At 38.9% G+C, this 16,228-nt stretch overlaps 1 protein-coding gene across 7 annotated transcripts in view; it reads left to right on the top strand.

The window, feature by feature from the left end:
- Positions 1 to 16,228, top strand: part of CTNNA3 (catenin alpha 3) — a 941,808-nt gene that overhangs the window by 759,990 nt on the left and 165,590 nt on the right. For all 7 annotated transcript variants that reach the window (XR_007775063.1, XR_007775060.1, XR_007775061.1 and 4 more), the window contains one exon: positions 14,943 to 15,094. Coding sequence is in view for 2 of the 7 variants with exons in the window: in XM_050958306.1 (XP_050814263.1) it covers positions 14,943 to 15,094 (152 nt within the window). In the remaining 5 variants the exon portion in view is untranslated. The remainder of the gene's footprint in view (positions 1 to 14,942; positions 15,095 to 16,228) is intronic.

Genomic DNA, 16,228 nt, shown 5'->3' with positions numbered 1-16,228 from the left:
TCTTTTAAAGCTAAATACTACTATTTTTAAAGCTTCCATCCTGTTCAAGTACTACCATAACTTTAACCTTCATATCCTTTCTCTGGGCCATTTCAATCTGCCCTACTACATGTTTCTTTATATGGCGTGACTAAAACTAAATATGAAAGTAGAAAGTACCACTGATTATTATATCTATGAAACATACTCCAGGGCCAATTCTGGTATCTGCTCTGTCATGTATATACAGTTTTGGCAACATAGTGCTGAGAGTTCTATGGAGCTTCTGGTCTATTACACAGCCATTTTTAGTTTGTTGTAAGTAGCGGCTCTGATTTGTGCCAGAGTCCAAAAGCGAGAGGACACAAAGGTGAGTTAAAGTCACCTAAGGCCCTTCCTCCCCCCGTCTCCTTTCCACCTGGCAAGCTGCTGCTGTGTTACATGTCTCATGAGACACGGTGACAAAGAATCTGCCCATATATATTTTGTTTTTATGCTGTTTTCAAATGTGCTCCATCATTCTATTTGCTTTTCATATTGCTGCTATATGCTGGCTTCACATCACATCACACTTGAACTATCTATGAAAACTCCTGCATCTTTTTCCTCTACATACCTGACTATATTTGTCAGTATACATTACCTTAAACACAGGCAAGTTAAATCTTATTTACCTTTGTGCTGCCTAGTTCCCCAAAGTGTCTAAATCTATCTGATGTTTATTACAATCTGACATAGATAGCAATACCGTCACCACCACTACCAACTCTGTATCTTATTTACCTTTTTTAAATGGTTTTTATGTTAAGTACAATATTAATTTAAATCTCCAGGCATCTTGCTGCTTCTGTGAGTAGAAGGGTAGTGGCACTTATGGAGCTAGGCTGAGTGGAACAGCTGGGAAGTGTGCATACTGCCTTTTCATGCTGAGGTGATTCTCAAATATAAAAGTACCTTTTAAATAATACTTTTCACCCTGGCTGATCTCTGGAACTCCATTCTTTTCTGCTTTGTGGAAATGCTTTTCTCTACAAATCTCTTTCCTATCACATTTTTTAATCCATGACAAACCTTGGCCCCTAACCCCGTGGCAACTTATTTTTCTTAATAATCTGTTTTGTTTCCCATTCATCTTCTATTAATATTTTCCAGAGAACTGTAGCAGGTTAGAGAGGCACACTTTTCCTTACATAAACTTAGATTGTTTGACCCTGGAAGGACATATTTATCCAGGCATCTCAGTATTGTCTGTTTCATTAGACACACTCCTTTTCATTTGAACAATGGTGAGTCATGCTGGGTGTAATTCCTTAGATGGCCCATGGCTTATTTTTTAAAGAAAGGCAACATGTTAGCAATGTTAACAGTAGCTGTTTTTAGATATCTGTTGCACTGAGTCTAGTGAAAAAGGCATAGACTTATCACAGTGTGACAAATACTACCATAACATGATACTGTGCAAACATTAAAAATAGAAGGAAAAAAAAGTATCCATATCTAAAACAACCATTTACTTACATGCTATAAAATTCAGCATGAAAGAGTATGATCCTTGGCCCCAAATAACTGTCATTTACTACACTGGCAAAAACTAATCTCCCCCCCCCCAATCAAATACAATGCAAAATGTTTTCCAATTACCCCCATTGTTGAAAGTGTATTTTGTCAAGGCAATTTAATTTAAATCCAGAGAACTAGATCCCCAACTAGCATCAATTGGCATAGATCCATTGATTTCAGTAAAGTGAGGCTGATTTACACCCTGTGAGGATCTAGCCCCAAGAATTTTTCTTAAGTACTATGTATTTTTCAAAACTGTCTTTGTAAAACAAACATTATGATTTAGAATAAATCTGATGAAATGTATCAACACTCTTTGAATCATGGGTCCACTCGCAGTGGAAGGTGCTACTTATTCTGAATGAGAGTATGAGAATCTGGCCTGAAAATTAAAAAACATAAAAAATAAAAAAAAATGGAGTGACTTTTCATGAAATAAAATCCAGAGTTTTTGTGTTTGTCCACTGATGGTTTTGTTTCCTTTAGGTGTAGATTTTGCTATTAGTTTCACATTTACATTTGTAATTAACCTGTCATCCTCTTGTTTTAAAACTAAGCAGAAGCTTGCCATATTTCGCCTACTACAAAACTTCTAAAAATCCAAAGAAATTGAAATATTGGGCTTTCATGAAGGGACAGATGCTGCTCTCACCTACCCTGACAGAAAGCTGGAAAAAGTCAATAGAGCTACTCTGGAGTGCAACTGATGTAGTCTGAGAGCAGAGTCAGGCCCTAAACAGAAGTGAGTTAAATAGGATAATCTGCAAGGATTTTAGGAAGATCCTTTCTTAGATTATTACAACCCAGTAATCCTCTTTCCTGTTATTCAGAAGAGTTTTCATCATTTGAATCCTTTTAAATGCAAATAAAGAGCTAGCTATTTTAAAATAACATCATATAAAGGTTAAAAGTGATTGATGGGCTTGATTCAAAGCCTTTCCCTAAAACTCTAAAAACATAATCTTTTGAAACATTAACTAAAGAATTGTGCAGAATTTTTTGCTTTTCTTTACAAATGTAATTACTTTCTCACAACCTCCACATTTTATACCACTGGTTCAGAGAATCCCCCACTATCTGATCTCTTTGTACTTACAACTGGGAAACAGAAGATTAGAAATATGTTAATGATAGTGTCTGAGTGTTGGTTTAATCATGGGATGATCTGGCATAACTAAACTAACACCATTTATTATGTTACAGTATTCAGAATTTTAAAAAATCAATTTTCCCCATCATTTCCCATAGTCTAGGGTTGTAGGGATTGGCATTGATATAGTTTTGAGTCTTTTTTTTTTTTAGCTTTTGACCTTTTTCTACTTTGACTAAGTTGGGGGAGGGATAGTTCAGTGGTTTGAGCATTGGGCTGTTAAACCCAAGGTTGTGAGCTCACCCTTGAGGGTGCCACCTACAGATCTGGGGCAAAAATCAGTCCTGCTAGTGAAAAATCTTAGTCCTGTTAGTGAAGGCAGAAGGCTGAACTCAATGACCTTTCAGGGTCCCTTCCAGTTCTGAGATAGGTAGGTAAATAGGTGAGGCTAGAACTTTCTGCCAGTATTTTCCTGTTACAGGTTGGAAGGGGGAATTACACACTATGACTGCACAGACACTCATAATGAAATATATTAGAATTTCAACATCCAGTGATTACAGATTTTATTCAAACCATTTTTCCATTCACATATGAACCTCCTCCAAACTTCTAGTACTGAGACTATAAGGTCATACTTAATTTGTACGCTCCCTAGGACAAGGACTGTATTTTAGTTTTATTTTCCTGTAGTGCCTAGCACAATGAGACCCTCATCCCTGACTGCATGCTATAGCCATTGAACCCATTACATCGAATCATAGAACTGGAAGGGACCTCGAGAGGTCATATAGTCCAGTCCCCTGCTGGACTACATATGACTGTATGTATAATTATATAAACGTATGTAATGGGTTAAATCTATTTGGAGCAAAAAGATCAAGCCTCTGTACCCCAAAAGTCCTAGCTCAAAAGGTCAGGGTTGGAGCAGTGTAATATTGGACAAATATCTCTATGGTAGGGAGGGCTAGCTCAGTGGTTTGCACATTGGCCTGCTAAACCTAGGGTTGTGAGTTTAATCCTTGAGGGGGCCACTTAGGAATTTGGGGCAAAATCAGTACTTGGTCCTGCTAGCGAAGGCAGGGGGGCTGGACTTGATGACCTTCCAGTTCTAGGAGATAGGATATCTCTATTATTATCATCAGCCAATCTTCCTGGAGTTACTAAATTGCCGATCTCTACATAGTCCCAGTCCACACTAGCATAAGTGATACAAGATCCACTCTTTGGTGATAGCAATGTTCTGATCATCTTGTTCTGGTACAAAACCCCTAAACACCAAACAAACCCAGTTTGTTCGGTACAGCACAGGGTGGCAGTAAGTATTCAAGATTCCAGTAAATCTATAACAATCTTGTATTTATAGCATTATTATAGTCCAGTGAAACTCTTTCCTTTATTATTGACCTCCAAATCAACTTTCACAGCTAAAATAATGCGTGGCACATGAGTCCTTAACACATTCGTTCAGCTTCATTTTCCTGAATATGACTTCAATTTTGTTTGTTGAAAATGGTCAATTCCCATTTATATCTGTTTTTAAATCACAAAATGATTCAACTCTGAACAAATCATCCCTTTATACACTGCCCCTTAAGTGTTCAGAGGTTTTACCACATTAAACATAAAATTAATGATAAACAACATGTGATAATGCATATACGAGTTTGGCTGTTTTAGGGTTTTTTTTTTCCTCACTAGTTAACGCTTAACTCCCTAGCTTAAGCAAGACATAACACAATATTCATTAGAAACAATCCAGTTTCAGAGTTTCTTTGGGTTCCAAGCTTGTGACTTACCTTTTCTTTTTTCCCTCTACCCCACCCCCACCAACATAATGAGTAGCTATTTTCTTTTCTGTTCACAGATCCTTTCTGTGGAAGTGAATCAAATAAAATGGCTGCTCCATAGAAAGGGTATTCTTGCAGCTCCACAGTTTTATAGTTTAGGGACTGTCCAAAAAGTTCAAAGACCCCACTAACAATCATCAGAAAAGTGAAGCCCTTTCCTGGGTTACATAACAATGTACAATCAGTTTAAAGTTACAAAAGAAAGGTAATCAATTTTAGTTATAATGATTCATGGTACTTACTTGACAGAATTCTAGGTGTCAGCGTTAAAATACTATGTGCATAGGGTCGTGTACTAGAGATCTGATTCAGCTCCCATTGATGTCAATGGAAAGGCTTCTATTCACTGCAGTGGCAATTAGATCAGGCTTTTGGTGATATAGGTCTGTGCAAATGGCTGCATAATTCTTTCTTTTGTTATCCTCCTGCATAAATCTCTTTTGCTCCTTGTAAGAGGCCAGTTATTTGGCTTGCTTCATAGGAGGCTAGAATAGTCTAAAGAAAATGCTGGCAGCTGGAAGAATAGAATGAAACCTAGAAGTCGGGTTTAATCTCAAGAGTTCCTACTTGCAGCCATCCCTTCTGCAGAGCCTACAAACTCAACTCTCAGGAAAGAGAGATTCTCATTTACCCCAACTGGAAAAGATTTATTTATCGGGGGTGGGGAGGCTGGAGGAGATTAAAAGGGGAAAAATAAAAAAAAATGTCAGGAGGGTTTATGAACTGAAATGCAAAATGCATACTATGTGATTCACTTCTCAGAATGTGTATGTCACAATCATAATAAGGCAGTCATTGTTTAAAATGAAATGCACCCAAATCTGTAAGTAAAACCCAAGAATACAATCATCAAATCTTCAGTGTGCTAACTAGTGTGGCCTACCACTGTTTTGCATCTATCCTTGTATATCAAAACACTGTCACCAACTTACATGCTTTTTTGGAACATTGCCAATTACAAAATTTTGACGAAACTGATTTGAATGATGCTGAAGAAGTTAAGCAGAAGTGTAAATCTTCTAAAATTTTACATTTTGAATTTATTGTCCTGTTGTCTGTGAATTTGCTTCCAAAACTATGCACGATTTTGATGTAACAAATTTGAAAATATAGGTTTGGGGTAGAAATCAGTTTTAAATTCCTACTTGGCAGAAGATTCTAGGTTCTAACAAACCAAGCGCTCCTAACAACTCTCAACTTCGTCTACTTCCATCTCTCCAAAAGCCAATGACAGCTGATTCCACCCATCAGCTGTCTCTCTCATCAATCATCATTTCTTCTCATCCCCATCTTCCCTAGGCTTCCTCATAGTTCTGTAGTTTTTTAATTGCTTCCTAATAGGCATAGCAAAAACCTTGATATTCTCATCACCTCTCAACTTTTTAGAATAAATTGTAATTTAAAGTGAAACTGGAGCATAATGTTTTTTGGTATGAAGAAAAACTCTCAGAGAGAGGTTATGTTCAGAATGGGAAAAGTTAAAAATGGGGAAGAGAGGGAAGGTAAACATTAATAAAACCTGGTGGAAGGAACATTGAGTTGTTTTCCCCTGTGGGTGGTGGACCCAAACCAGCCCTTTCACAGTCCTGCTGTCAAGAGACCTACAACTAGCACCGTCCACCCCCACAAACAATTTCTGCTGCCACAGATACACTAGGGAATTATGGAATCTTACATCTCATCCAAGCTACAGCAGTCTGGGGAGCAGAGGTCTTATAATCTGTGCTGTGCTAGTGCAGTGGTTCCCAAACTTGTTCCGCCACTTGTGCAGGGAAAACCCCTGGTGGGCTGGGCCGGTTTGTTTACCTGCCGCATCCGCAGGTCTGGCCGATCGTGGCTCCCAATGGCCACGTTTTGCTGCTCCAGGCCAATGGGTGCTGCTGGAAGCGCCACCGGCCGAGGGACGTACTAACCACCGCTTCCAGCAGCTCTCATTGGCCTGGAGCAGCGAACTGCGGCCACTGGAAGCCGTGATCAGCCGGACCTGCGGACGTGGCAGGTAAACAAACCAGCCCGCCCGCCAGGGGCTTTCCCTGCATAAGCGGCGGAACACGTTTGGGAACCACTGGGCTACTGTATGTCTGAAAAGGAGAGAGAAGACATTTTTTGGCAGCAAACAAAAGGAAGAGGTGGTAAGAAGTGATCTTTCTCTCTGCTGGGTCTTACTGCATAACTATGGGGAACTTGTTGCATAATTTGTCTGCCATGCCAGAAAGTACAAGTAACCTTGATTGATTGTACACAGTTTAATTGTTTCTGTTAGGTTAAGCTTTCCATACACAGAAACTTTAGCATAAGATGCTAAATTAATCCTACAAAAATCATTTATTCTTGTTCTTCTAAATAATCGAGAATGGGGGAAAAAAACAATAGTAAGTTTTGTGATCTTTTATGTTACACTCTGCTCCATGTTTAAGAATGAAGATGAAGCAAGTATTTTATGCCTTCACAGCTTTTATTTTAAAAAAAAGTATTAGCCTTCCTGATGATAACCTTTACACTTGTTATTACAGAATCTGTAATTAAATATGAACAATAATATTTTAAGATGTAGAAGAGATATCAAAGGCACACAATGGCAAAACTTCTATGTAAGTCCTCACAAGCTGTTTGATATAAGATTGTGATAAAATGTCTAGTGACATTTAATTACATAAATATTAGCAAGTTTTAAATTAAGTGTCTGTACCACAGTGTAAGAAAATTTAGGAACTATTTAGTCCTTTTCTATTTATTGTATTGCATGGTTAGTTACAAAAAAATAACAACAAAACTCATAGATGGTTAGGGTTCGAAAGGACTGCTTGCACAGGGTTGCACTGAATGGCATAAAGATGCCTTGATTGTCTTCCTCTGCACTAATTCTATAATTATTTTGGTCTATTTTTGAATGCTTCTAATGAAGGTGTGCGAACTATTTGTTGATTCCACTATAAATAGCCTGCCGCTCAAGTTTGTGCCAGAATACCCACATTGTATTTCAAATCCAATGAGTTGGCCAATGCAGATGTCTTAGTTTGGAAGGCTATTCTTTTAACATACCATAAGATGACTGTCAGTAACCTAGTTCCAGATTTGGACCTTAGCGTCCAAAATATGGGGGTTAGCATGAAAACCTCCAAGCTTAGTTACCAGCTTGGACCTGGTACTGCTGCCACCATCCAAAAAATTAGAGTGTTTTGGGGCACTGTGGTCCCCCCAAAAACCTTCCCTGGGGACCCCAAGACCCAAATCCCTTGAGTCTCACAACAAAGGGAAATAAACCTTTTCCCTTCCCCCCCTCCAGGTGTTCCTGGAGAGATACACAGAAGCAACCTCCGTGAATCTAAACAGAGGGATTCCACCCTCCCCGTTCCCAGCCTGGAGAACAGAATTACCGAGAGTCAATCTCTCTTCCCCCCTCACCCAGAGTGAATGCAAAGTCAGGCTAGTACATCTAACACACACAGGTTTTCCCCTGACTTCTTCCTCCCACCAATTCCCTGGTGAGCTGCAGACCCAATTCCCTGGAGTTCCTCACTAAAGAAAAACTCCAACAGGTCTTAAAAGAAAGCTTTATATAAAAAAGAAAGAAAAATACATACAAATGGTCTCTCTGTATTAAGGTGACAAATACAGGGTCAATTGCTTAAAAGAAATATGAATAAACAGCCTTATTCAAAAGAATACAATTTAAAGCACTCCAGCAACTATAGACATGTAAATACAAAAGAAAAAAACCATATAACTCACTATCTGATCTCTTTGTACTTACAACTGGGAAACAGAAGATTAGAAAGCAGGAAATAGAAAAATCCTTCTCATAGCTGAGAGAGAGTCAGGCAGAAGACAAAGAACTCAGACACAAACTTCCCTCCACCCAGAGTTGAAAAAACCCTGTTTCCTGATTGGTCCTCTGGTCAGGTGCTTCAGGTTACTTTTTTTTCAGGTGAAAGAGACATTAACCCTTAGCTATCTGTTTATGACAATGACACACAGAATCCGTTCATAAAATTCATTTCCCGAAGAATACTGGTAGTGCTCAATTACCAGACTTATTTTCTGCCCTGCTGAAAGGGAAAAGTGTAGCATCTCAGTTATCATTCTATATGTAATGACTAACAAATGCTGATCTTTCTTTTTTAAATCACAACTAGTGTAATTCTCCATGGAAAACTAAAATCAAGATTATAAACCAAGAGTAACTAATATTTTTGTAACAGAAATGAACATTTTAATATTTTAGTGGAACTGGAAAGCTGCAACAGTTCATCTAACTTGAAAGGGGATAATGTAATGGAAAATGTTATCCAGAATGGAACTACCACATGAATGTAGTGCTAGTGAGTCTTACTGACGTGCAGAGTGGAGAAAGACATTTAAAATACTAATTAAAATTCTATCTTAATACATACCAAACAAACCTCAAGTGCTGATATGAACAGAGAAAAGTGAAAGCACAAAGACAAGAATAAAAAAGTTGAGATTCAATGAATAGTAGATTCCAAAGCCAGAAGAAACCACTGTGATTGTCTAGTCAGACCTTCCTATATAACACAGGCTGTAGAACTGCCCCAAAATAATTCCTAGATCATCTTTTTGAAAATCATCTAGTTTTGATTTTAAAAATGTCGGTGATGGAGACTCCACCAGGACCCTTGGTAAAATGTTCCAGTGGTAAATTACTTGCCATTAAACATTTACACCTTATTTCCTGTCTGAGTTTGTCTAGCTTCAACTTACTTTCAGCCATTGGATTGTGTTATACCTTTCTCTGCTACACTGAAGAGTCCATTATTTATTTATTCCTCATGTAGATACTTGTAGGCTGTAATCAAGTCACCCCTTAACCTTTGCTTAGCTAAATAGATTGAACTATTTGAAGATTGAGCTCTTTGAGATACCACAAATTATAACAATTAGTCTGGGAGCATAATGTAGTAAAATCTCATTCTGCAGGCACGTGAGTGATATTAAAAGTAAGGGCTATGTCATTTGATTTGTAAAATCTACAGAATCATAGTTTCATTGATGTTCCCCTCTGCAGTGTGGTGGGAAGACTTGATGCCTTCCCCAACTACCAGCTCCAGGTCCACCACTTGGTGGAAAGTTGATGATACAATGTCATAACAAATTAACCAAGTTGGGTATCATTCAAAAGCCCTTTCTTCCCAAGCACAATGGTATCAAACACGACAAACTTGGAACAATTATGTAGAAATATTCAAGAAAATGTTTAAAAATAAAAAAGTGTGTGTGTGTGTGTGTGTGTGTGTATATATATATATATATATATATATATACACACACACTTTAACACAGAAATGCATTGCTTATATTTAAAAAAAAATTACGTTAGTTAATCCCAGAGAAGTTAGCCTTGATGTGTAAAACTGAAAACATTTATTCATCAAAGCCATCTCTGTATAGGACTCCCCCACTTGACACGCTGATCCTGTCCACACCATACTCCTATCTCCATACAAGGTAGATATTTCAGACATAACTGGTGTGAATAGTCCATCCTCTATGACCCACCCTGAAGGTGCTCAGAATCATTGAATATCAGGGTTGGATGGAACCTCAGGAGATCATCTAGTCCAACCCCCTGATCAAAGCAGGACCAATCCCCAAATGGCCCCCTCAAGGATTGAACTCACAACCCTGGGTTTAGCAAGCCAACGCTCAAACCACTGAGCTATCCCTCACTGAGACAAGCAGTTATGAGGTCAGAAATGCACTGGAGTCCTATGCTGAGTTTACATTTGAAGGGCAACATTATGACACGCAAAGCTAGGCTGGTTGATGTTCTCCATGAAGCAAACAGAAGGGTATGTTTATATCTGTGATCAGGATGGCAAATTATCAAGCAATGGAATGGCTCTGGGATGGTCAAGGATTTCCAAAACTACCATCCCCTCTCTAGCATGTGTGGACCTTAGAGGATGGACTGATCCTACCAGCTATATGTGAAATACCATGTACACCCAAATCAGTCCTTCAATTAAGCAAATGCATGTGTGCAAAGAGTTGATTTTTAAACATTTTGTTGGCTATACCTACATAATTGTTCTAGGATTGTCTTCACAGAATCATAGAATATCAGAGTTGGAAGGGACCTCAGGAGGTCATCTAATCCAACTCCCTGCTCAAATATAGTATATTTATAAACTGGAATAGAAAAATCTGTCCCAACATTGGATTTTTAGATTTTAACATTATTGCATGATATACTTAGCACTTGTTGCTCTTTATTAGTTCCAGCCTTACTGAAAATGCAGAATATTTGGGATTCCATTAATTAACTGTCACTATAGGAACTTCAGCAATTTGGCTTGTTTAGACAGGGAAATCTTTTGCATATTCAGTGAATAGCAGTAAATGACTAAGTAATTGGTGTATGAATGGATGTGTTTTGAGACTGCTAAATAAAAAAGGAATGGAGCAGACCTTACTTCATGGTCCTTCCTCAAATGTATCTGAGATATAGAAAAACAATGAGGAGTCCAGTGGCACCTTAAAGACTAACAGATTTATTTGGGCATAAGCTGTCATGAGTAAAACACTCCACTTCTTCAGATGCATGCAGTGAAAATTACAGATACAGGCATAAAGATATTGGCACATGAAGAGAAGGGAGTTACCTTACAAGTAGAGAACCAGTGTTGAGAAGGCCAATTCAGTCAGGGTGGATGTAGTCCACTCCTAATAATTGATGTAATCATCATGAACTGGTTGGATTATGAACAGGAGGCTGCCCGGCAACTCTCCAACACCACATTCTACAGGCCACTATCCTCCAGTCCCACTGAGGAGTACCAAAAGAAACTACAACATCTACTCAACAATCTCCCTGCTGCAACATGGGAAAAAAACCAACATAGGCTGAGCTTTGTGACTTTGTCCTCATCCACAACCATTTCAGATTTGGAGACAACTTATACCTTCAAGTCAGCTGCACTGCTATAGGTACCTGCATGGCCCCACAGTATGCCAACATTTTTATGGCTGACTTAGAACAACTCTTCCTCAACTCTTGTCCCCTAGCACCCCTCCTCTACTTGAGTTACATTAATGACATCTTCATCATATGGACCCACGGGAAGAATTCCACCATGATTTCAACAATTTTCACCCACCATCAACCTCAGCCTGGACCAGTCCACAAAAGGGATCCACTTCCTAGACATTACAGTGCAAATAAGTGATGGTCACATAAACACCACCCTATACCAGAAACCTACTGACTGCTATACTTACCTACATGCCTACAACTTCCATCCAGGACGCATCACATGATCCATTGTCTACAGCAGGGATCAGCAACGTTTGGCATGTGGTCCATCAGGGAAATGCACTAGTGGGCCGGGACGGTTTGTTTACCTGCAGCGTCTGCAGGTTTAAACGATCGCAGCTCCCACTGGCCACGGTTCACCATTTTAGGCCAAGGGGGGCTGCGGAAAGTGGCAGCCAGCACATCCCTCGGCTGAACCTGCAGACACTGCAGGTAAACAAACTGTCTCGGCCCGTCAGCGGATTTCCCTGTCGGGCCACGTGCCAGAGGGTGCTGATCCCTGGTCTACAGCCAAGCCCTAAGATACAACCGTATTTGCTCCAATCCCTCAGACAGACAAACACCTACAAGATCTTTATCAAGCATTCTTAAAACTGCAGTACATACCTGGGGAAGTGAGGAAACAGACTGACAGAGCGAGACAGGTCCCCAGAAGTCACTTACTACAGGACAGGCCCAACAAGGAAAACAACAGAACACCGTTGGCTATCATGTAAGCCCTCAGCTAAAACCTCTCCAGCACATCATCAATGATCTACAACCTATCCTGGAAAACGATCCCTTGCTCTCTCAGACCTTAGGAGGCAGGCCAGTCCTTGCTTACAGACAGCCCCAGAACCTGAAGCAAATACTCACTAGCAACTACACACCACACTACAGAAACACATCCCTGTAACAAATTGATTTGATTTAGTTGAGGATTGGTCCTGCTTTGAGCAGGGGGTTAGACTAGATGATCTCCTGAGGTCCCTTCCAACCATGGTATTTTATGAAACCCCATTGCCTACTCTGTCCCCCATATCTACTCTAACGACACCATCAGAGGACCCAATAACATCAGCAGCTCATTCACCTGCACATCTACTAATGTGATATATGCTATCATGTGGCAGCAATGCCCCTCTGCCATGTACATTGGCCAAACCAGACAGTATTCATAGAATCATAGCTTATTAGGGACCTCAGGAGATCATCTAGACCAATCCCCAACTAAATCCCCAAATGGACCCGCTCAAGGATCGAGCTCACAACCCTAGGTTTAGCAGGCCAATGCTCAAACCAATGAGCTATCCCTCCCCTCTTTACCTTCCACAGTTGTGGTGATTGCCCTTTTCCAGAAGATCAATATGGCAGTCAGTCAGTCAGCCAGGATCCTTTCCTACTCCCAACAAGCTGGAAAACTGACCAGGGGATGTTAAGGGAACACAGAGTGTTTAGGAGCTGGACAGAGCAAATAAGTGGGGAGGACAGAAACAGAAACAGGTACAGTCTGTGAAGGTGGGAGGCAGCATGTAAAGCAAGATTGGATAGCCTGTTCTTTCTGAAACTGGGCTGTGGGCAGTAAACCATTATCAGTCATTGAAAATGCACCAGACAGAGTTAAGGGGAGTTAAATGATTCCATAGTGCTGCAGAAAAGGAGATACAGATATAGTAACTAAGGGGAATGCTGCCACAGGCAGGCCCCTGAAAATGTTCTAGAAATTCCTACTGTACCAGTAGACGCCTGGAGCTCCCTGAACCTTTTACATTACCTTTGGACAGCTCTGTTCTGAGTGACAGAGCTGAGTATTGAACTTCATATAATCAATATATCAGATGACTATTTACTTCAAAACGACCTTACTTCCCATTATTTTATTTACCAACTCTTAAGCAGCTTTCTATAACTTTGGCTAACCAAAACTATCAATTTCTGTTCTTAAATTATGACAAGCCATTTAGATTCCTTTTTTTAAAATACAGGTTTGAAGTTGTGTTTAAATTAAAGCTGAGCACTCTATTAGCTATTAAATCTGATCACTGGTGAAAACCACCTTCATATCTTGCTGTCAGTTTCAGGGAAAGGTGAGGAGTGGGAAAGGAAAGTTTTTATGTATTTGGAGTGACACTCCTCTGTATAGAAGTTTGGTGAAAAGTCATGTATTTGATTAATATTAAGACTGCCTTTTCTATGAATGGCCTAGTTACCACTGTTATCAAGTGGGTTGAACATAATCTTTTCTTACTCTCCTTGACTCTATAGTTAATTACAGCATGAAATAACAATGTTTTAAAAGCATTCACACAGACTATTATGCGAACCTTGAAAAATTGCTTAGAATGCTACACTGATTGACTCATCATTACTATAGCTTGTACAAATTAGGGTTGCTTAAAAAGTTGTATGAGTAACTAACCTGTCTGATCTTTTACTTAAAATGCATTTGAAGAAACTTATGCTTTACACAAAGTCTTCTGGTAGGTTAAAAATAATTGAGGAAGGATCAGATGAGAATAAAAAGTTCTGAACATCCTTGTTTTTAGAAGTCAATGGTATTCCCATATAAAATGAAGACAAAGGACCTGATTTTAAGGTACGGCTAAGCCCTGCAACTCCCATTGACTTTATGTGGAGCTATAGGTGTTCACTACTTCTGAAAATCAGGCCATAAAGAAACCGCTATCATCTTCACTGGGAGTATGATTGATCTCTGAAGCAGTAAGGCTGCTATAATCAACATGCAGTTTTGAAGATCTGTTTTATAGCTATTAACATGTTTTGAAAGCCCCAATGAAAAATGAGGGGTTGGGGGTTAGATCATGAAGTTGTTACTGAAGCAGAGTACCAATCAACATGATATGTAATGACTGATCATATACATCAGGACTTATATACCTCAGATTATTTAGCAGTTAAAACCCAGGTAATGTTGTGCTCAAGTGATTATTTTCACACACTCAGTAACACAGGTGGACTTTAGCTTTTCACTGATTTTTGTTGTTGTTGTTCAGAAAACAAATAAGCAAAAAAACCAATCATCCAACAAGTGTTTTGCTCACATGCCAGAATGAAGAAGTATCAGAAAGTTGGAAGGTATCCCATTCCTTATGTTATATCTAGAGTTGCTCAGGAATTGTCTATCAAAAAATGTGTGTTTGATGGAAAATTGCAGTTTTTGCAAAATTTACATTTTCTGTGGAGAAAATTCAATTTTGCCAAAATGTTTTGAGGTTTTTCACTGGAAAAATTAAATCTCCCTTTTCCTCTCTGTCTCCACCCAAACACCAAAGCCACAAATGACAAAAATTGTTTCCATTGATAGTCATTTTATTGTTTTCACATTTTAACTTTATTTTAAAAGTCTTCATTCCACAAACCGATTCCCTCTTTGTTTTTTTCATTTATTATAACTTATTAAATTTTACAGTGATTCCAGAGTTTGTTACTCAAGTCAATATTGCACTGGAGGGCTTAAGCAGGAACACAATGCATCAGTTTGATGACAATCAGTTTGTGGACATCTCAAAGAAGGTCTATGATACAATTCACGACATCAGATGTTCAGTCATGATGATTCGGGTAAGTCTCTTCATTCATACCTTCACTATTCATTAACATTATTGAGCAGTTGGGACACCATGGAACATTCACAAGAATTTAAAGCTAAATAAGGTACCATTGCCAAAAAGTTCAGATCCAGATTTGCACAGTTCCAGACTATGCTGGTGCTTTGATTCTGGGTCACTTGAATAGACATGAGTATAATTCTAAAAGGTCAGAACCATCCATTTTACACAGAACAAGTATGAAGTCTCTGAAAAAATTAAACATTTTTAAAAAGAAAATCAGCACAGAAAAAATAGTGTATATTCTGGGTCAGCCCAAAGTTAAACAAATTGGGACTCAGCAATGTCTGAATGAGTGGATTCCAGATAAGAGTTCAGTTGTGCAAACTCCTTAGCCTTGTTCACTAATCTGCTGAAGGGGGGACTGTCGCATCATCCTGGTAACCCTTTTTGAAACTTCGTCACCAACAAATTGAAAGGAATTTTAGATTGACTTATTTCCATCTGATAGCTTCAGCCCATTTTAAGTATAGTGACAAAAGATATACTTACCAAAATAACTTATCAGAGAAGCTCTTAATACTCTTGAAAAGAAAACTTTTGCCTTTGGAATGAACAGGATATGAACCCAAATGAATGAACCCAAACAGCAGGTTTTCCCCAGAATAGGGTTACTAGATAGCAACTGTCAAAAAATGGGAAAGGGGGTGGGGAGTAATAGGCACCTATATAAGAAAAAGTCCCAAAAAATGGGACTGTCCTTTTAAAAATGGGATATCTGGTCACCGTACCTCAGAACTACTTCACTGCACAAATACCATTGTAAATGGCTCTAGATGTACACTGAGCTATACTATCATTACACTCAGTCTGTGTTTCAGAAACAAAATATAAACATTCCAAATAAACTCCACTTAATAAGTTTGTTTGCCAAGGAATGAGGACTTTTTTTCTCCTCTATCAGTTAAGGAGAAACTGGGAAACAAATTCTGAGCCCTCATATAGGGTTTATTACAGTCTAAAGTAGAAAGTTTTTCTGTGCTGCTTTAAAAATATTGGTAGCAAATCACTTACTTGGCATCGGTGGGTGTTGAGGTACTCAGGATCTTGTAGAATTGTGTCCTTGCTGCTGTGGCTTCAGATATGA

Source organism: Gopherus flavomarginatus, chromosome 6 (assembly GCF_025201925.1).
Source record: "Gopherus flavomarginatus isolate rGopFla2 chromosome 6, rGopFla2.mat.asm, whole genome shotgun sequence".
In the NCBI taxonomy this organism is placed as follows: Eukaryota; Metazoa; Chordata; order Testudines; family Testudinidae; genus Gopherus; species Gopherus flavomarginatus.
Note: the sequence above shows the minus strand (reverse complement) of the source record. Positions and strands in the feature narration are given on the sequence as shown.